A 19,387-nucleotide genomic window follows, 5' to 3' on the forward strand; every position below is an offset into this window, starting at 1 on the left:
TTCTGCCCCCCCAAGTCCCTACTGGACAGAGGCCATCAATAAGAAAAGTTTTATCCTAACAAACTAACACCCCCATACAAATCCTTAGTTACCAGTTACCTCCCTGCTGACATGACCCCCCCCCTTCCCATATAGATGTCCGTGACACTCTTGAGACACAAATAGTTTAAGGTGTGTGGCCAGGCTTGTAAGGGCTCTCGCGGTTGTTAACCTAGTAACAACCTATGAACCTATGAGATGCTATGTTAATCAATGGTATGCATGTCACACTCATTTATAGCTCTTCTTCCCACAGGAGCAAGCACTCTAGCAGATGGTCTGGAAGGGGTTCAGTTATGGATCTGTGTTAATTGACTGAAGCCTAACATATGACTGACCAAGGCTATTCATGTCACCATTAGGAATTCAAAACTATGAGGACTTGAGCTCCTCCATCTGTGGTAGAGGCCGGCTTGACTATGTTTTTAAGGCATGATATTTGGGTTATCCTGTAGGATAGACTGGCACTACAAAACAAAGCATCTGCTGTGGTCAGGATTTCCTGTTATCAACTAAGGAATATCACCCAAATTGAGCACAATCTTATCTAGTGCTTCTGTGTGGCAGTACAAGCTTTGTCTTTTTATATTTGGATTACAGCTCCCCCCCCCCCCCCCACACACACACACACACACAGGGGTGGTTCTTAACTCATAAAATGCTTGTGATGCCTCCAGGTGTTTCTCCTTATGATCAATAGATGGATCACCATTGCAGTAGCCTAAGATATTTGAGTCTTACCCCCTGTACTGCCAAGGTTCCCAGAGCTTTATACACCCTCCCCATGTACTCCAACTGCCAGGAGCACTTAAGACACTCCGTGTTAGAGGTAGTTAAAGTACCACAACACTGCTGAAGTGAACACTTCAGCAGAGCCCATGGTAATATCACTTAGCTAGAAATCTTTCAAGGGCAGGGCAGGTAAGTCCCCATTGGGGAAATTCTTCTCATTTTATTTACTTTTATGAGAAAAACTTGAACTTCTGTCAGAGATTTAACTTTTAATATAAAACAAAGTGACTTGGACTGCCATGGTACTGTGATAGTAGTGGTGTCAAGTTGGTGCTTGTGTAAACTTTTACTAAAAACTTATATTTATTGAAGTTTTGTGTGTTTAAGACAGGTGTTGTGGCTTATGGTGGACTTTCAGTGGTTTACTTACCTCAGAACCACTTGTTCTCTCCCATTCTCCTTACTAACTCCTTAAGGCTCTGATACCATCATTTCAGATCTATTTGCCAGCTTACCAATGGAGGAGCAGTCAGTCTCAGAGGATAAACTTCCTGACACACAGGAAGAAAAAAACTTGATGTCCTTCTGTTCCTCTGTTGCAGTATTCTTAACATGAAGGGAGTTGCCTGCCATCATAACCGAAAGTCAGCGAGTATACAAAATACTTTTACTGCTAGGGATACCCAGTATGTCTCATGTAAGCTGCTGTCAGACGTCAGCCATGAAAGTGATGTACACACACACCCTCCTCAGAACTTCTTTGCCTCCAGTCCGGGCGCTTCACCCGTATGTGTGGTCTGCTTGCCGAAGTGGTTATCATCTCAATATTTTAGACAAGTGCCCCATTGAGGAATCCTTTTTTTACCTTTTCATTGTGATTAGTTTAATGTCATCCAAGAAAGGCAAATGTTCTTGTAAACATTAGATTCCACATAAAGACAACTACCAGCAGTGCCTTTTCTGTCTTGGGCCTACCCACGACCACAGATCTTGTTCAATCTGCCAGGCCATTGTGCCCAAAACTTTGAGAAGTAGGTTAGCTTCCCTTTCCATTTATTTTGAGAATCAGTGCCTGAAACTCCTCACTAAGAGCACTGTGGAGAGTTCCGCAGGACTGAGGCCAAGTCGCTCTTTAACTGGAAGGCCAAGAAGCCTAGAACTGAAACTTGCTGCACCTCCGGTGGTGGACGTCTCTCCCAAGACAGTTGCTAACCCGGAGAAATGCTCAGCCCCTACGTCCGATCCACAGGCCAAGCCTGTAACGGTGGGCACCTTGGAGCAGGATTATAGCACATTCTTGGAAGTAATGCAGGCATCCATTTTGGATGTCCAGGGGGAGCCTAGACTAGTGCTCACCAAGGGCCGTATGAGAATCTCCCAAATTTTAGTTAGGGAGGACATGGATTCTGACATCATAGAAAGCAGGCCTATGTCCGGTCCACCAACTCTACATAGAGTGTAACTACATGCTAAAAAGAAACAAAAAACAAAGCATTTATCACCACCCTCTGATCCACTTCAGGATTGGAAACATTTTACACAGGGTGTTTTTAATGCCCTCATGTCTCTTAGGCCTCTTCCTGGCGTTTCAGTCCCAGACACACCCTGGGTTACCTCTCCATATAAAAGGGTCAAGGAAGCAGCTTCTTCTGAGGAGGAAGAGTCTTCAGAGGATGAATTTTTAGCATACTCATCTCAGATCCCCTCCCCATTGGACTATGCTTCCCCGGAGGAGGACTCCCAAAGGCACTGACTCTTTAATGGAGGAAATTACCTTTAGTGAGACCATAGGTAAGATGAGGGAGCATTTTAAATGGGACAGCTGTCAGATGCCTGATGTCCAAAAAAGGTACTACAAACTACTTCAGGTAGAAGCTCCCAGTTCTTCAGCTGTACTTCCTCTCCTACCTTCCTTCTTAGATGTATTTGCATCTTCTATTAAAGCCCCTGACTCCCAGCCTTGTGCACCTAAGAAACTAGACTGATTCTGCAAGTTCTTGTTCAAAGCCCCTTCTGCTGACTCTTCTGTCATCACTGTGGCTTCTAATAAGGCCTCAAGGCTGCTTCCTTCCACCACCACCCTAGTTCCCTCTGACATACACAGCAAACATATGGAGAAGTTGGAGAAAAAATGTATACACTTCTGCCACCCTTGCCATTAGGGCTGTAAGCTGTCAGATACACATGGCAAAGTATACCTTAGAACTCCTGTCCCAACTTTCTAAAATTATTTCTGATGTGCCAGACTCAGAGAATAAATTCTTGGCATTATCCCTGATTAGAACTTCCTCTCAAGTGGCCTAACACTCAGTAAAATGTAGCTATAATGCTGTTGAGGCTTCATGTAGGGCAGCTGTCACAGGCTCAGTTCTGAGAAGATTTGCTTGGCTGAGACTACAACCTGTACCAGAGGATATTAAATCCAGACTCATGGCTCCCTTCCTAGACAATTCAGCCCTGTTTGGCCCTGCTGCTGCAGAATTGTTCAAAACTTTATAGGAGAAGGGAAAAGAGATGCAGGAACTAAAACACATCCTGGTCTCTCCTGTACCAAAATTCCAAAGGAACTATCCTTCTAAGCCATTGTTAGAAGGCAGTCACAGCCTCCCCCAGTCAAAAAAGTCTGGCAAGAGACCTCAGAGCCTTAGGACTCCACTACAGACACCACCTCAAAAAGTCCTTTTCAGACAGACCAGGGTCCATCTGACTATTTGGACCCTAAGCATTCCCCTTTCCCTACACCTTCCCTTTCCTTTCCAGCATGGCAAAACATAACGCATGATGTGTGGGTGCTCTCCATCATAAAAATGTCTATTTCATGCTATGGAATTCTCTCCCGCCCTTCAGGCACATCCCTCAACCTCCCAGAGACCAATTGCCTCATTTCCCAAAGGTGCTTTAAGACCTTTTGGATTAAGGCACCATCCAACCAGTATCATCCAACCAAAGGGGAAAAGGGTTCTATTTAAGGATGTTATTGGTACCAGGGAAAGCGGGCCCATGGATACCCATTCTCGACCTCTCCTACCTCAACACCTTCATGAAAGTACCCATGTTCAGAATGCTAACCTTTCAAACACTTTTCCCCCTGATCATTCCACAAGCCTACATGGCTTCCATAGACATAAAGGGTGCTTACCTACACACCCCCAGTCATCCCAGTTACAGGAAGTACTTAAGATTCTCTGTGGCTTCCTGGCACTCTGAATTCTCTGCTTTGCCTTTTGATCTCTCCACCACCCCAAGGGTATTCATGAAATGTCTAACTCCAGTAATTACTACAGACTTCAAGACATTCAGGTCTTCCCATACCTGGACGACATTTTCTTTCAGGCAGTCATTCCAGGAGCACTGGAACACAATGTTGACTCTGCCATCTCCATCCAACCCAGTTGGGTTCAAAATCAACTTCCAGAAATCTGCTGTTTCACAATCCCAGGACCAAATATTTCTGGGATGCAGGCTACAAACGAACCTTATGAAGGTCTCCCTCTACACTCAGAAGGCTCAGGTGCTCATTTCTTTTTTCCAAAGCCTCATCCCACTGACTCACATCACGGCCAGGACCTTTCTCAGAACCATGGGTTTCATGGCATCCACCATCCCAATACTTCCCCTGGCAAAACTACACATGAGGAAACTACAGTGGTTCCTGAAATCAGAGTGGATGCAACATGCACACCACCTAAAGTTCCCAGTTCCACTTCTTCCTTGCCTGAAATTACCTGGTGGATTGAACAGCCAACTCAGTTTTCCCATTCAATCCTTTACCACCAGTTCAGGAGATGATTACAGATGCTTCAGACACAGGATGGGGACCAGCTTTCAGCTCCATAAATGTACAAGGGATCTGGTCCCCCTCTCAAAGAATATAAAAGAAATGAGGGCATTTCTGATGGCTCTTCAGACCATCTTCATCCCAGGCCCTGTAAATGTTTACCCAGACAACATGACTATTCTCTGGAAGGGACAAAGTTTTACCTTCTTTGCAGACTAGTTCTGAAAGTCTTGGAATTGGCTGTCAAACTTCAAACTCCCCCACAGGCTGTGTATATCCCCTCTAGTCCAAATGTAGTGGCAGACACATTGAGCAGGTCTGAAACACAATCCCACAAATGGATGCTTCACAGGGAAATGTTCCTGGACATTGTCCACAGATAGGGTACTCCACAAGTAGACCTTTTTGCCTCCCCCCATGAACAGACAGCTTCCACAATTTTGTGCCAGAGGTCTTCACCTTCTGGTCTGGAAGGTGGACGCCATCAGCTTTTCATGGAAGGGGATGTTTCTGTATGCATTCTCTCCCCTTCATCTCATTCCAAATGTCGTGCTAAAGATTGAGCAGGACAAACCAAGAATCTTGATGTTGACCCCCTTTTGGCCAAGACAACGTTGGTTCCCTATGCTCCTGCATGTAGCCAAGGGCAATCAGGACAAGTTACCTCACAAAGTGGACCTTCTCACACAACACAAAGGAACTCTAATCCATCCCCACTTGTCAACCCTTCAGCTGACATTGCGGGTGATAGGATCTTAATTCCTTTCAGACACCTTTTTTTCAGAGGACTTGCTCAGGGTTCTGTAGGATGCCAGGAAATCCAGTACAAAAAAAATCTTACTTATCCAAATGGAAGAGATGTAAATCTGGTGTATTTCCCGAAACCAAGATCCACTGACAATGGAAGTCTCTCTGGTTCTCTCATACCTGTGTGAATTACTAGATGCTGGCTTAACCTACTCAGTCAAAGTGCACTTGTCAGCTATTCCTGCCTGTCTGCCTCTATCTCCTCTTTTAGTTTCCAGATTTGAGGCTAAACAATTCTTAAAAGCCGCCCTTTAAATAACACCACCCCCGGAAACCTATGGCACCCCCCGGGGTCTTAACTTTATATTAGAGAAGCTGACCCTTGCTCCTTTTGAGCCGGCAGCTTCTGTTTCCTTGAAATTTTGCTCCTGAAAAACTATTTTGCTGCTTGCATTAACTTCAACCAAAAGGGTTTCTGAACTACAGGCCCTTATGACTTCCCCTCCTTTCTTGGTGTTCCACAGAGAGACAGTGTCTGCCCCCCCCCACCCCCCCGCACCAACCCTACTTTTATGCCTAAAGTGATAAATGAGTTATCCCTCAACCAGTCCATCATTTACCTACCGGTTTCCCCACTCCACAGAATTCTGCGTAGAGGATTTTGCATACCTTGGATGCGCACAGACAGCTTAGGTTCTGTCTTGACAAAACAAAGGATATCAGGAAATCAGACCAGTTATTTATCTCATTCCACCCTAGAGCTTTAGGGCTCCCTATGTCTAAACACACTATTTCCAGCTGGATCTCTAAAGCCATTTCCTTCTGCTATGAGCACCATGGAAAGAGCCTCCCTTTTCCTGTTAAAGCACATTCTACCAGGGCTGTTGCTTCCTCTAATGCCTTCTTCAGAGGAATGGACACTAAATCCATTCTAGAGGTAGCCACTTGGTCTTCAGTCCATACCTTCATCAAACATTACAAATTGGACATTTCCAAATCTAGGGCAGGGTTTGCAAGGGCTGTTCTTCATGGCTTCCTAGAAAGCTCCTGTGCTCCTTCCTCCTCTCTTTCCTTGTGAGCTTAGGTATTCTCTCTGATGTTAAGAATACTGCAACAGAGGAATAGAAGGACATAATTAGTTGTGTAAAATCTTACCATAATGATAGATGTCCTTCTCTTCTCTGTTGCAGTATTCCATCCCTCCCTCCTTCCCCCGACTTTGTTCTTGCTTGGATGTACTTGACCTACATACTCCCTTAGATGGGTGTGCCTCCTGGGGCACTCAGTTCTGAGGAGGGTGTGTGCGTACGTCACCCTTATGGCCGACATCCAACAGCAGCCTACATGCGACGTACCAACCACCCCTAATAATAGAAGTCTTTTGTATAATGGCTGACATTAGGTTGTCATGGCAGGCAACTCCCCTCATGTTAAGAGTACTGCAACAGCGAAGAGAAGGACATCTATCGTTACGGTAAGATTTTACACAGCTAATCTTTCAGGAGGTTTGAAAAGTCAGATTGGCTCCAAGTTTACCTCACCCGCTGGTGGTTGACTCTGCTGCGGCCAGTTGTTCCTCAGACAAGATTGTGGTTATTAGTTGTTCCTCAGACAACTCATCTTTTAACCGTAGTCCTCCTGGTATAGCCTTCCAAGACACCAAACTGTGGCTTTGGGAGTTGCCTTTGCCAGGCATGAGAAAGCCACCTATTTCATTATCTACGGAACAGAAAGTGAAGGGTCTTCATTTGGCCAGGATGGAGTTGCGAAAGCTGGATCCAGTGTGTCTAAGGGCCAAGTGGTATTCAGGGAGTGTGTGCTTAGTGAGAAAAACTTCCTATTTCTATTTCCATGGCCAGGGCAGATTTACTGGGATTTGCCATGGAACTGATTTCTGCTTTTTTGTTGACTTCAGAAGCTTCAGGCAAGAAAAGAGAGAGTTTCTTCTTATTCTAACAAGATTTTCCTCTCTGAAGGACAGTTTTTGCAGGGGAGGGGTGTAATTCAGGAATTTCTTCTCGGTCTGAGGATTCTGATTCTGAGGAATGTACTGCCACTGATATCCCAGCTCAAGAAATTTCTTTCTCTGACATTTTATCTAACATGAGAGAGAGGTTTCAGTATGATCGGAAATCCCTTTGACACAGAAAATGTGTTATGATTTGTTATAGCTTCAGTTGCCAAAAGCTACATTTATCACTCCTGTATTGCCTGCTTTAGAGAATGTTTTTTCTCAAAGCACATAGTCTTCCTGATGGTTAACCTTTTACTTTTAAGAGGTCTAACTGGTTACCCAAGGTGCCCTAGGCACACAGGTTCATGCTTTCTAATTCCAAAGCAAGTCCAGCAGTCATTTCTTTTTCTAAATTCCCCACTCAGGCATAGTAGTTAAACTCTCTAAAGTAGGCATCAAGTCATATGTTACCAAATGGGTAGCAAACTGTCTCACTGATAGAACCCACCTAATCAAAATAGGGGAAGCCACCTCAAGTAGTAGACCCGTAATGAGCGGCATACCCCAGGGATCGGTCTTGGCACCTCTGTTATTCGGGATATACTTCTCTGAGGTGCAGGCCAAAACCAGTGGGCTGTGGCTGACCAAGTTTGCAGTTGACTGCAAGCTTGGCGCAGTCATCAATTCCCCAAGTGATGTGGATGTCCTCCAAGAGGGTCTCACCCAAACAAATGACTGGTGCCAGAAACATGGCTTCAAGCTGAATGCCAAAAAATGCATCATCATCCCCTTTGGGTAGAGTGATGTCCCCACATATTATCATATTAGCAACAACGTCCTAAGTGCACAATCAGTAGTGAGGGATTTGGGCACCCAGGCTGATAGCAACCTGACTTTCGACCACCATGTTGCTTCCATTGTACAGAATGCTTTCTACATGGCCCACCTCATAAATAAGGGTATCTCATCCAGGGACAAAGAGGTCATAATATCCCTGTATTCTTCCCTAATAAGGCCAGTTATTGAGTACAACACCCCCATTCTGCATGTACCTCGCAAAGCACATGTAGCAGTTGGAGAGACCACAGAGGTTCCTCACCAGGAGAATCCAGGGCCTCAATCATCTACCCTACACAGATAGGCTAAAGGCAATGTCCCTCTACTCAGTTTCATACAGACTCCTCAGAGGTGACCTCTGTCTGGCATACAGAGCAATCTCAGAACCCGCCTTGATGGGACTGCTGCATATCTGCAAGTCAAGCTCCACCCGAGCAACCCATATGCGCAACCTCAACCTGGTCTGTGATATCAGTTGGACTTGTTGGCGGGACAGATTTGTGTCCCACAGAATGGAATAGACTTGTTCTCCATGTCAAGCAGAGTACATCATTATCCCTTTTTAAGCACAAACTGGATGGGAAACAGAAAATACACCCCTCGGATTCTACCTGTGTCCATGCTGGACAGGGGCTTTTGGTGCTGACTTGTCTAAACATGGGCTAAACTCTTGGCTAGGCTTATAAGGGCCTTAGGGCCAATAGCCTAGTAACCTCCTATGATCCCAAAATTGCTGCTGCTAAACAGGTTACTGATACTAATCCATTTTTTCTGATAAAGATGGAAAAACAATGGATAAGTTGGGAAGAAAAATAGATTATTCTAATAATTTAATTTTCATGGTGGATTTTGAACTGTCAAGCTCATATGTTTTGCTTGGGTTTTTGAAAATATGCAGAATTTAAAGGTTGAACTCCCTTCTTCTAAGGTAAGTAATTCATTAGATACTTTTGTGACAGCTGTTTCTCAGGTGACTAATATTATTTTAAGGTGTGCTTATATTGTGGCTGGTTCTTCCTCTAGGGCTGCTGCATCTGGTTCAGATTTGAGATTTGCTTGGCTTTTTTTTCTCAAAATCTTCCTGATTATATTAAATCTGAGATTTTAATTTCTCCCTTAGATAAAGAAACTCTCTTGGCCCTTCTGTGGCTGAGGAACTGAAGAAGTGTAATGAAAGGTGAAGACTGATTCAAGGATTCATTCAGATTTTTCAACCCTCCATTTTTCAGACTGAATAATAGTTCACCCAACTCCTCAGCACCCTTCCCCAGTAATTAGTTTAAGTAGCAATGAGCCTGTAATTAGAGTTTAAAAAAAAAAAGAAAAAGAAAAAACATTGGAACAAATGTTCAAAAAAGAAAGGAAGAGCCTCAAAATCCTCAACGACAGTTCTCCTAGTCAGCATGACTATCCACCTGTTCAGGTTGTCCCACTCTGGCAACCTGTCTATGTCCTGGGCACTTCGTCTTACCTTTGGGCATCGGATATTTACAGACAACTAGGTTCTGAGTGTAATCCAGTGGGGGAACCCCTGACAATGAAAATCCCTTCGTCCCTTCCAGGGGATTCCCTCTTACTTGGGTAACCAGATTTCATTCTTTTCTCTTATTTATTGGAACATGCTGTTTGACAAAGTCATTGAACCAGTGCCTGTCAATCTCCTACACAAAAGTTTTTATTCAAGAATATTTCTAGTTACAAAACCAGAAGGATCCTGGAGGTCAGTATTGAATCTTTCTGCTCTAAACCTTTTTGTCATGACTCAAAAGTTCAAGATGTTACCACTTCATAATCTTGTACCTTTGATTCTTCATCTAGCTTTCATGGTAAAGCTGGATCTAAGGACATCTGTCATCACATTCCTGCTGCCAAGAATTTGATGCATCCCAATCTGGAAACTCTTCAACTAATCTGCCTAGATGATAGAATTTGTTACCTTTTAGGCACCTCTTTTCTGAGGACGTCTAGGTACTAAAGGAGGTGTGAAAGCCTGCTACTAGAAATTTGTATGTGTATATATATATATATATATATATATATATATATATATATATAGTTACACTTCAGAAGATCGAACGGCTGAAATATCAATATTTCAGAAGATCGGTCTTCTGAAATTGTAAAAAAAAAAAGAAAAAACAAATAGAAGACATTACTGCAGGGAGCAAGCCCCCCTGCGCCCCCCCACACCCTCTACTTAAACATACCAACTCCGAGATGGCGCTACACTGACAATACAGCGCAGAATGGGAAATTTTCCTATTCCCTGCTGTAGCGCGATCTCGGAGTTGGTATATTTAAGTAGGGGGGTGTGACTGCAGTAATGTCTTCTGTTATTTGTTTTTTTTCTTTTTTTTTTACAATTTCAGAAGATTGATCTGAAATATCGATCATATGATCTGCGATATTTCAGCCATTCCATCTTCTGAAGTGTAACTGTCTATCTATATATATATATATATATATATATATATATATATATATATATATATATATATATATGGGTTCACTACATATGACCGAAAGTTCATATGACCAAAGCCCATTTGACTGAGACCAAATGACCGAAAGTTCATTTGACCGAAAACCCATATGACCAAAAACTCATTTGACCGAAAAACAGCACTGGCAGGTATATGCCCTGTTCCCCACTGTAGTGCGACCCTGGAGTTAGAATATATTGTTGGGGGGTAGCCTCCCACATTGGGGGGTGTGGGGGGGTGTAAACCCCCACATAATTGCAGTTTATGCACTATTATATACATGTGTCTCCATTAAAAATGCATTAAAACATACAACATCAGTAAAAACTGGTTGCAAAATGTAGGGGGCTACACCCCCCACACCCCCCCTAACTTTATATTCTCATTCCAGGGTCGCACTACAGTGGGGAATAGGGCATATACCTGCCAGTGCTGTTTTTCGGTCGTATGGATTTTCGGTCAAATGAACTTTTGGACATTTGGTCTCAGTCAAATGGGCTTCAGTCATATGAACTTTCGGTCATATATATGTGTATATATATATATATATATATATATATATATATATATATATATATATATATATATATATATATATATATATATAATGCAAGTGGAAAGATTTTCTAGTTGGTGCGACGCAAAATTTTCAGGCCAGGTTGGCATACTCTTCTATCAAGGTACAGTTGTCAGCCATTTCTGCTTGTCTGCCTTTAGATCATCCCTTTCTAACAATGTTCAAGTTAAACAGTTTTTGAAAGGTGTTTTACATACTTGATCACGTGGGAAATAGATGGTTTATCGTTGGGATCTCGCTTTTGTGCTTGAGAAATGTGCTCTCTCAATTTGAACCTGCTCGTGAGTCTGATTTGAAGTTGTTAACATGGAAGACAGTTTCACTAATTGCTCTGACAACAACTAGGCGAGTGTCTGAGTTACAAGCAGTTATGGTGAGTCAAGAAGCCTACCTATTTTTTTTATAATGTCAGAGTTTCTTTCGGAACAAATCTTACCCGTGTGCCAAAAATTGTATCACAATTTACTGTAAGCCAGACTGTCAATCTTCCAGATGTACATAGGCAGCTCAGATCCTACCAAGACAACACTCCACCTTTCAGGAAAGCTGACCAGCTGTTTGTCTGCTGTGAAGTTAAGAGGAAAAGATAACCTTTAAGAAAACAGACTTGTGTCTAGAAGGTTCTGTCATGCTAATACCTTTTGTTGTCATCATCACTATAAGCTACTCCCAGGTGTTGTTACAGCTCATTCAACAAAGACATTGGGTTTTCCCCTGGCTTTCTGGAAATGGGTAGACTAGAGGCAACAACATAGCCCTGTATACACACACTTATAAAGCACTACACACTGGATTTCTTTTCCAGGTCCAGAATAGGCTTTGTTAAGACCATTCTCCAGGGGCTCCTGGAGTCCTAGTTTTTGACTTCCTTCCTTTCTTACTATCCTGACATAGCTATGGTAGTCTACCCAGATAGCTTAGGCTGCTGCAGTGGTGATCTATATATCGATCATAGTGTAGTTGTGTAAGTAAGCTTGCCATAATAGTAGATTTTTCAATGGACCAACGTTGCAGTAGCCATCCACCCCACCAGTCCCCTATTTTTGCTTTTGTGTTCTTTTTGTTATTGCCAGTGTGGGGATGTTTTCACCTTTTGTATATTATGATTTACTTTGTTTTCTAGCACAAGTATTCAGGGCTCTTGCCTTCCTGTGCAGGAAATGCTGTGAAGTGTTGTGACACACCAGCTGACTTTGATACAGAGTATTTTGAAAGCTACTGGCAGTTGGAAAGCATGGAGAGCATCCAAAGTTCTGCGAAGCTGGCCAATAGAGGGGATAGTAATTATGTAGCTTGAGTGATTTCTATGGTAAAATTAACATTTTGGGGTTTATTGAGAGTTGTAAAATCCAGTTTAAAACTAGAACACTACCACTGTAAAGATTTGTATGTGCTGAGCAGCTTGCCTTTTACACTTCTTTAGTAATTATTATGGCTTAAGATATATTCATATTTGTTTGAAGTGTGAGGACATAACTTGATTTTGTCAAAAAAACTCAGGGTGCAACCACTGAAAATTACAGTACACATGCCTAGTGCTCCACTGGAGGGAATGAGTTAAGTTAGCACTAGACCATCTGCAGCTTATTCACAGTTCCAAAGCTTGACTGCTGATTGGTACTTTCTAATGCCAGCTGTATTATGCCGGCCAAGGAAAGCCTGCACTGGCTATCGATTTAGTTATTGCTTTCTACTCACTGGGTGTTGGAAGTTATTCATTGTTCCCTTTTTATAAACTTACAGAAAGTACAGTTAAAACAAGAAAATTTACCTCTTTTAGTTAATTTATATTTATGACTTTCTTCTGTTCTTTATAACATAACCTGTTTTTCAAATTCATTACTCTTGATCAAGAACATGATCCATGCTTGGTGAAGCTGTTCTTGTTGTTGTATAGATCTTAGGGCACAAAGGGCTTGGAAGGACCCAGATGTCAAAGAAATCAACCCCCCCCCAAAAAAAAGATTTTGGTATCCTTGAAAGATAGAAAACACTGGATGAAAGGACCCCCAGTAGATGCTGTAGTAGTAGTGGCAGCAGTCATGAAGAAAGAACTGCCTGAGGAGAGTTCTTCTGTTTATCCTCCTAACAGGGAGTCAGGGGGGTTGGACAGATTAGGAAAACAGGCATACTCTTCAGCAACCTTTGCACTCAGAGGGGCTGAACTACCTTGCACACTAAACTCGTTTTCAGAGGGAATTGTTCAAGGAGATTTCAAATCCCTGTTAGGTAACCTGCCATAGGGGCCTTGGATTTATCTATGGCTTTTTGGAAAGGGTTGGATTCTAGAAGTATTCTAAAAGCTGTGAATTTGTCTCTGTACATATAAGCTTGATTCTTCCTCTGTCCAGATCCAGCTTTGTTAGGCCCATTTTTCAGGAGTACCTGGTCTAGTCTATTTCTACCTCTCAAATGTCGTTAGCTAGGGTAATCTACTCATACAGCAAAGGCTGTTGCAGCAGTGATCAGTATGACAAACATAGTACTGTTGTGTAAGTAAATTTACCATAACAGTAGATGTTTGATCACTGCTGCAGTACATGCTTCCTTCCCTCCACCCCCCTTATTTTTGGTGTGCTTTTTATGACAGGGTGTGGCATTTATTTTTGTTCCTGGCTTTGTCCTTTCAGGGCTCAGCCTCCCTCTTATGTTTGTAGGAAGGCTCTGAACTTTGCACTCATACTTGTCTTTTAGTCAGCTCAGCTTAAACTGCTTAACAATTTAGGCAAGCAGAAACTGCTCTTAAGTTTTGGAAGCTGGCCATCTGTTATGTCTTTAACAGGATATAATTTGTATAGCTAAGGTTACTGCAGCAGTGGTCATTAAAATATCTACTGTTATGGTAAGTTTACTTACACAACTGTACTTTCCTTCTCTTTAAGTGTAGATCCGGCTTTGCTAGGACCATTCTCCAGAGGCTCCAAGCCCCTTCCCCTTCCAGATGTAAGCTAGGGTACTCTACACATATAGCTAAGGCTGTTGCAGCAGGGATCAATGTGATAGACATAGTACAGTTGTGCAAGTAAACTTATGACAACAGTAGATGTTCAAATGATCACTGCTGCAGTAGCTGCTCCCTCCCTCCAATCCCCTTAACTTTTTGAGCATGTTATTTTGCCAAGCTTTGTTTGTTTGTGTGTGCATATGTTTATATCAAGCTTTCCTTTTCTCTTTCTCTCTCTCTCTCTATATATATATATATATGTGTGTGTGTGTGTGTGTGTGTGTGTGTGTGTGTGTGTGTGTGTGTGTAAATGTATATACTTACTCTTAGCTATGTCCTGTCAGGGTTCAGTATCCTTCTCTTATTTGGTGTAAAAGCTGTTAAAGGTTTGGTGCCCAAACCTATTTTTTAGACAGTTCAGCTCAAGCTGCCTTGTTGTGGAGATAAATCAGAAGGGTTCTATTAATGTTTGGATAAAGGTCTGTAACAGGACTCAGGAAAAGGGCTCACCTAAAGTTAGTGAAATCAAGGAACTTGTGCAGGAATTCTATAATTTTGAGATTAAAACTGAAGATCTAAAGTTAAAGGAGAATATAACAATGAAGTGATCTCCTTGGTTTCATGCTATGTTGCTTGTTTGAGTAGTTTGTGTCTTTTTTTCTCATTGTTGTATTGCACTCTGTTATAGCTAGATATACATATTGAATCTAGAACCTTTCTAAAGCCACTCTCAAAATGTCCGGGATTGCTTATGCACTTTTATTGACTTTGTTGTACTACTGAATATATTGGATGCCATTAAGTTTTCAGTATGTGACCTTGAGTTGAATACATTTTGTCATCTTTAATGGCTTTATTATAAATGTTGACTTAATAAAAATTTGAATGAAAGTAGCAACTGAATAATTTATTTTGTGACAGAAACAAATATGCAGATGCAGATTAATAAGATAGTATTAAATTCCTTAGTGAGGTGTGAATTCTAATGTAAACATGTTTTTTGTGTTTGAAAATAGACCAGCAAAAGTGCCACCTACTCCGGAGCAATGCAGAAAACCTACTCCATGATTTGTTTGGATGTTAATGATGACAGCGATGGAAAAGCAAAGACAGTCTCCAAGAAACTGTCATTTCTCAGTTGGGGAGTCAAGAAGAGGCAAAAGGCTACAAGCACAATCAGCATTCCATCTGCCATAGCATCAAGTTCGCATGCAGAAACAAGACTTTCAGCTGCCTTTAGCAATGACAGCTCTGTGCTTTGAAAGACTTTACTAACAGAAAAAAACTCACATTGGAAAAACATTTTCAGACCTGGGCTGATGAAGTAATTGAACATCTACTGTGTATCTTTTAGAGGGTTTAACATTGTATTTCCAAGACCATAATTTGTAATACAGTATACCACAAGAGGAAGTACATTCATATGAATACCCAAGTCAGTCCACTAGCTTGTGTTGTTCAGTACAAACCTTGCTACCAAAGGTTCTCCTACTGAGACAAGAGTTACCACAGAAAATCAGGCTAAATAATAATTTATTTGGGTAGACCCCCATGGATATAGTCAGATCACATCTCCTCAGTATAGAATTGCCATGTTTCTTCAATCTTAGTGTTACATTTATTATACATGTATCAGAGTACTTTTAGAGTAAGTGCAGATAATGAACCAAAGGCCATTGTTTTATTGTGTTCAATTAAAACTTAACACAGACATTGCTATTTTATGCAAGTGCCATTTTGTAAAACATTTATTTCTACCACTTATTCCAAATAAACATGTAACCACTACTGTTTCAGAAGGGAAGAAAGGATTCAAAAATGTAGACTAAAGTGTTCCAGAACATTTGTTAAGTACTTGTTACACTGTTTAAGTTGTGCACTTCTTGCATATTTTTTATTTTTTTTTTTTTGTTAAAGAAAATATTCAGCTCTTTCATCTGAGCCTACATACACTGCAGTGCTTAAAATGTGTGTGTTAGTCCTTATAGGAAGTAGGGGCATTGGATACTCAGATCTGTCCATGTGAAAGGACTGTGGAAATTGATATAATATAGTATTCTTACGTAGCTCTTCCTTGCTTGTCAGTAGTTGTTCTCGTGGTTACAGATTTGGAATTTGTGTTGCTTCATTCCTGAATTTCTAGGTTTTCCTAGCAAGTAATATTTGTGAATTGCATGACAGCACTAAGTACCAAAGCCCATGATGAAAATGTGAAAATTACTTTGAGACAGAAATTTCAATTATATGAATTTATTGTAGTTGTTTATTGCTACAGAAACATCATTTAACAGAAGAATTCTGAAGTTTAGACAGAAGAGGAAAGGATCATAATGCTGGCATTTTTTTAATTGAGGAAGGCGTTGAGGGCACCATTCCTTCCTATGGGAACTAACATACATTTTTAGAAGTATACTGTGGGACATGCCTCATCGAGATGAATTTTTTTTTCTTGCCAATTATCTTCAAGAATCGTACTCCCTGATGTTTAACATGTAACCAAATGAGTTTGTGAATACATGCCAAGAGTGCAGAAGGACCATCTGACATGTAAGGTAGTTTAGACTGCCATTCATTTCAGTTATGTAAAATGTTAAGTAATTAGAACGTGCTACTGCTCCATTTTATGATACCTGGAAACTAATTTGCTAACACTAACTTGTTCGTGTTAGGTTATATTATCTACAGAGTAGATTATGTATTATTTGATACTCAAAAGAATTTACACTGGTGTTAATAATACAATAAGAAATCAATATATCTAGAAATTTGTAAATACGGATTTTTAAAAATTATATACAGTGTAACATTAAATTACATGGGTGTGATTTGAGGTATTGTTTATAACACACTTGATATCTGTAAGTAATGTATTTCTATATTTAACAGTTAAGTTTAAATCAAATCATCTTTTGTGACCTTATATTCATGTTCTACAGAAATAATTGGATTTTATTTTATCACTCACATTTATGATGTGCCAGTATATCTGTAAGTAAACTGTGAATTACGCTTCCTTAACTGGTGATCATTATTTTGTTTCTCATATGAGAAAAAAGATTGGATTCTTTGATTGTTGAAATAGCTACTAGTTACCCTTTGGTAATGTTTTTAATTTCTGTTTTCCCTTTCTATATGTCCATATTTAAATTTTACTTCTGCTACAAGCTTGCAGACTTTAGGCAGCAGCAAAATGTGTGTTGAGCAGACACATTCTTTTTCTTTACCTAATTGTTTATAATTGACAGTATATAGATGGATGCAGTTTGCTCAGCTTGTGAGCATTAGAATATGAATAGCACAGTGCTGCCTTGTTATTTCTTTGGTTTTGTTCCCAGCTGGGTGCCTTCATCAGAGTCTGGATGTCCTCCTTGTGTCCATTTGAGTTTTGAGTTTTTCCTAGGTTTCTAAGTTTCTTCCCACATCCTGAAGACATGCTGACAGGTGAACTGGCAGTGCTGTAATAGATGTGTATGTATGCATCCCAGACCAGTTCTCTGATTTACTTTTTTGGTTGCTGGGACAGACTCCAGCTTCCTCACCACCTTCAATATAGGTTAATAAAATAATCTAACAAATTAATATTTGTGTAAAAGTAATAGTTACAAACTTTTGTTTACTGAAAACAGAATGCTGACTATACCTGATACTGTAGCTGAACTTGGTCTACTTAGCTGAAGATCTCGTTGCTGACTTCATTGTGCACCACCCAAAGAGTCAGTGTTTTCCTTTGCACTTGAAAGAGTGATGGTCTTCACTGGCACTGCTGTTCTGTGGTTAGCTGACAAAGTGAAGGAAAGTAGCTGTTTTGTCCATAATAAGATGTGTACCTACTCATGTTTACTGTCAATCTAAAAGTCATATAGTGTGCAGCAGCATTTCACCAAGCTTCCACTCAGTGTGGCAGTCCATTGCTACACCGTTAGTGTACTTCAAACTAAGGTTTTTAAACAAGGCAAAGTAGTACTGTTATATTTAAGAACATGAAACTCATTTATCAGATAGTAAAATCAGTCTTTTAATGCAACCTCAACCATTTTTTGAAACTGCACTCCCAGAGGTTTTCAGAGTTAAATTACTGGTGATGTACTTAAAAGTACTGAAATAAATTTCTTGAAATTTAAAATGAATCCACTAATGTTTCCATGTTTAAAGTGAAGATGTGTAAAGTAATATCCTGTGTAAATGACTATGTATGTAGTTAGTTGTATCCTACAGGCAGTATAGATCCTGGGGCAAGAGTGTGTCATGTGATTTAGCATTTCAAGAGTCAAGAGTTTTAATTCTTGTAGCCTCCCATATTTACAGCTAGGTTGAGTTTTACTGACAGTCTTGGTTTCACTTAGCAGATTAGTTCTTATAGAAAATGTTCCAATCAGTGCTCCCCTTTTAGAGAGAATTTTGTGTTTGTAGTTTTAGATTGGAATGTTAGTCACTGTTATAGAGTTGCTGACTTTAATTAAGTCCATACATTCCATGAGAAAGTTATCCTTGGATTTCTTAAAATATTGAGTAGTTACCCCCCCCCCCCGATTCTTCCTTATACCTGGAAGTAATGTGAAAGCATATTCTCTTTTGCTAAGTCATCCCAGATGTACATAATGTACATATACTGAAATTTTCTTGTGCTATGACAGCCCCAATGTACTTTATGTGCATTTACTGAAATGATCTGGACACAGAATTACAGAATGTATGGAACACTGCACACAGTATTTCTTTATATGGTAACCAGAGAAGATCATTTAATAGTGGCCAAAGTAATAATCTGTAGAGAGGTGAGGACGACTGTGGTTTACTAGACACAATGTAGTTTTATAATGCTTCCATATTCTTGTTAACTTGATCAATGATAGTTGTAACAATATATATCAAAAGCTAAGTAAGCAGGATATGGACACAACTAAGTCTGCATTTATTTAGTTTACTAGGTTAACACAGTGGATAAAACGTGACAGTTTTTTGGCTTGAGAATACATAGACGCAAGCAGCTAAAATAAAATCCAGTCACATCGATTAAAAAATATGGGCCCAAATAACTGAAATCTAGTTAACTGTAAAACAAAATGAAGTAAAGAAGTCATGTTAAGCTACATTTTCATGAAGCAGCACATCTGCTGCATGGAGAGTAACAGTTAAAAAAAATGTAAATGGCATAGACCTGGAAATCAATAAAATATGTCATCATGAAAAGAGTAAGTATAGTTAAAAGTTTCCTTGCCGTGAAATCAAAGGAACTGAATGTCCACCCACTGATATCCTTCCTTACTTCACTGCTGCAGTATTCCAAACTGTTGGG

General features: G+C 40.6%; 1 protein-coding gene across 3 annotated transcripts in view; it reads left to right on the forward strand.

The window, feature by feature from the left end:
• The window catches only part of RHPN2 (rhophilin Rho GTPase binding protein 2), a 2,376,893-nt gene extending 2,358,679 nt beyond the window's left edge, over window positions 1–18,214 (forward strand). For all 3 annotated transcript variants that reach the window (XM_044081870.1, XM_044081871.1, XM_044081872.1), the window contains exon 15: window positions 15,108–18,214. In XM_044081870.1, coding sequence (XP_043937805.1) covers window positions 15,108–15,353 — 246 coding nt within the window. In that variant the 3' untranslated portion in view covers window positions 15,354–18,214. The remainder of the gene's footprint in view (window positions 1–15,107) is intronic.
• The last annotated feature ends 1,173 nt before the right edge of the window (window positions 18,215–19,387 follow it).

This window comes from Protopterus annectens, chromosome 8.part1 (assembly GCF_019279795.1).
Source record: "Protopterus annectens isolate FY-2018-M chromosome 8.part1, PAN1.0, whole genome shotgun sequence".
Taxonomy (NCBI): Eukaryota; Metazoa; Chordata; order Ceratodontiformes; family Protopteridae; genus Protopterus; species Protopterus annectens.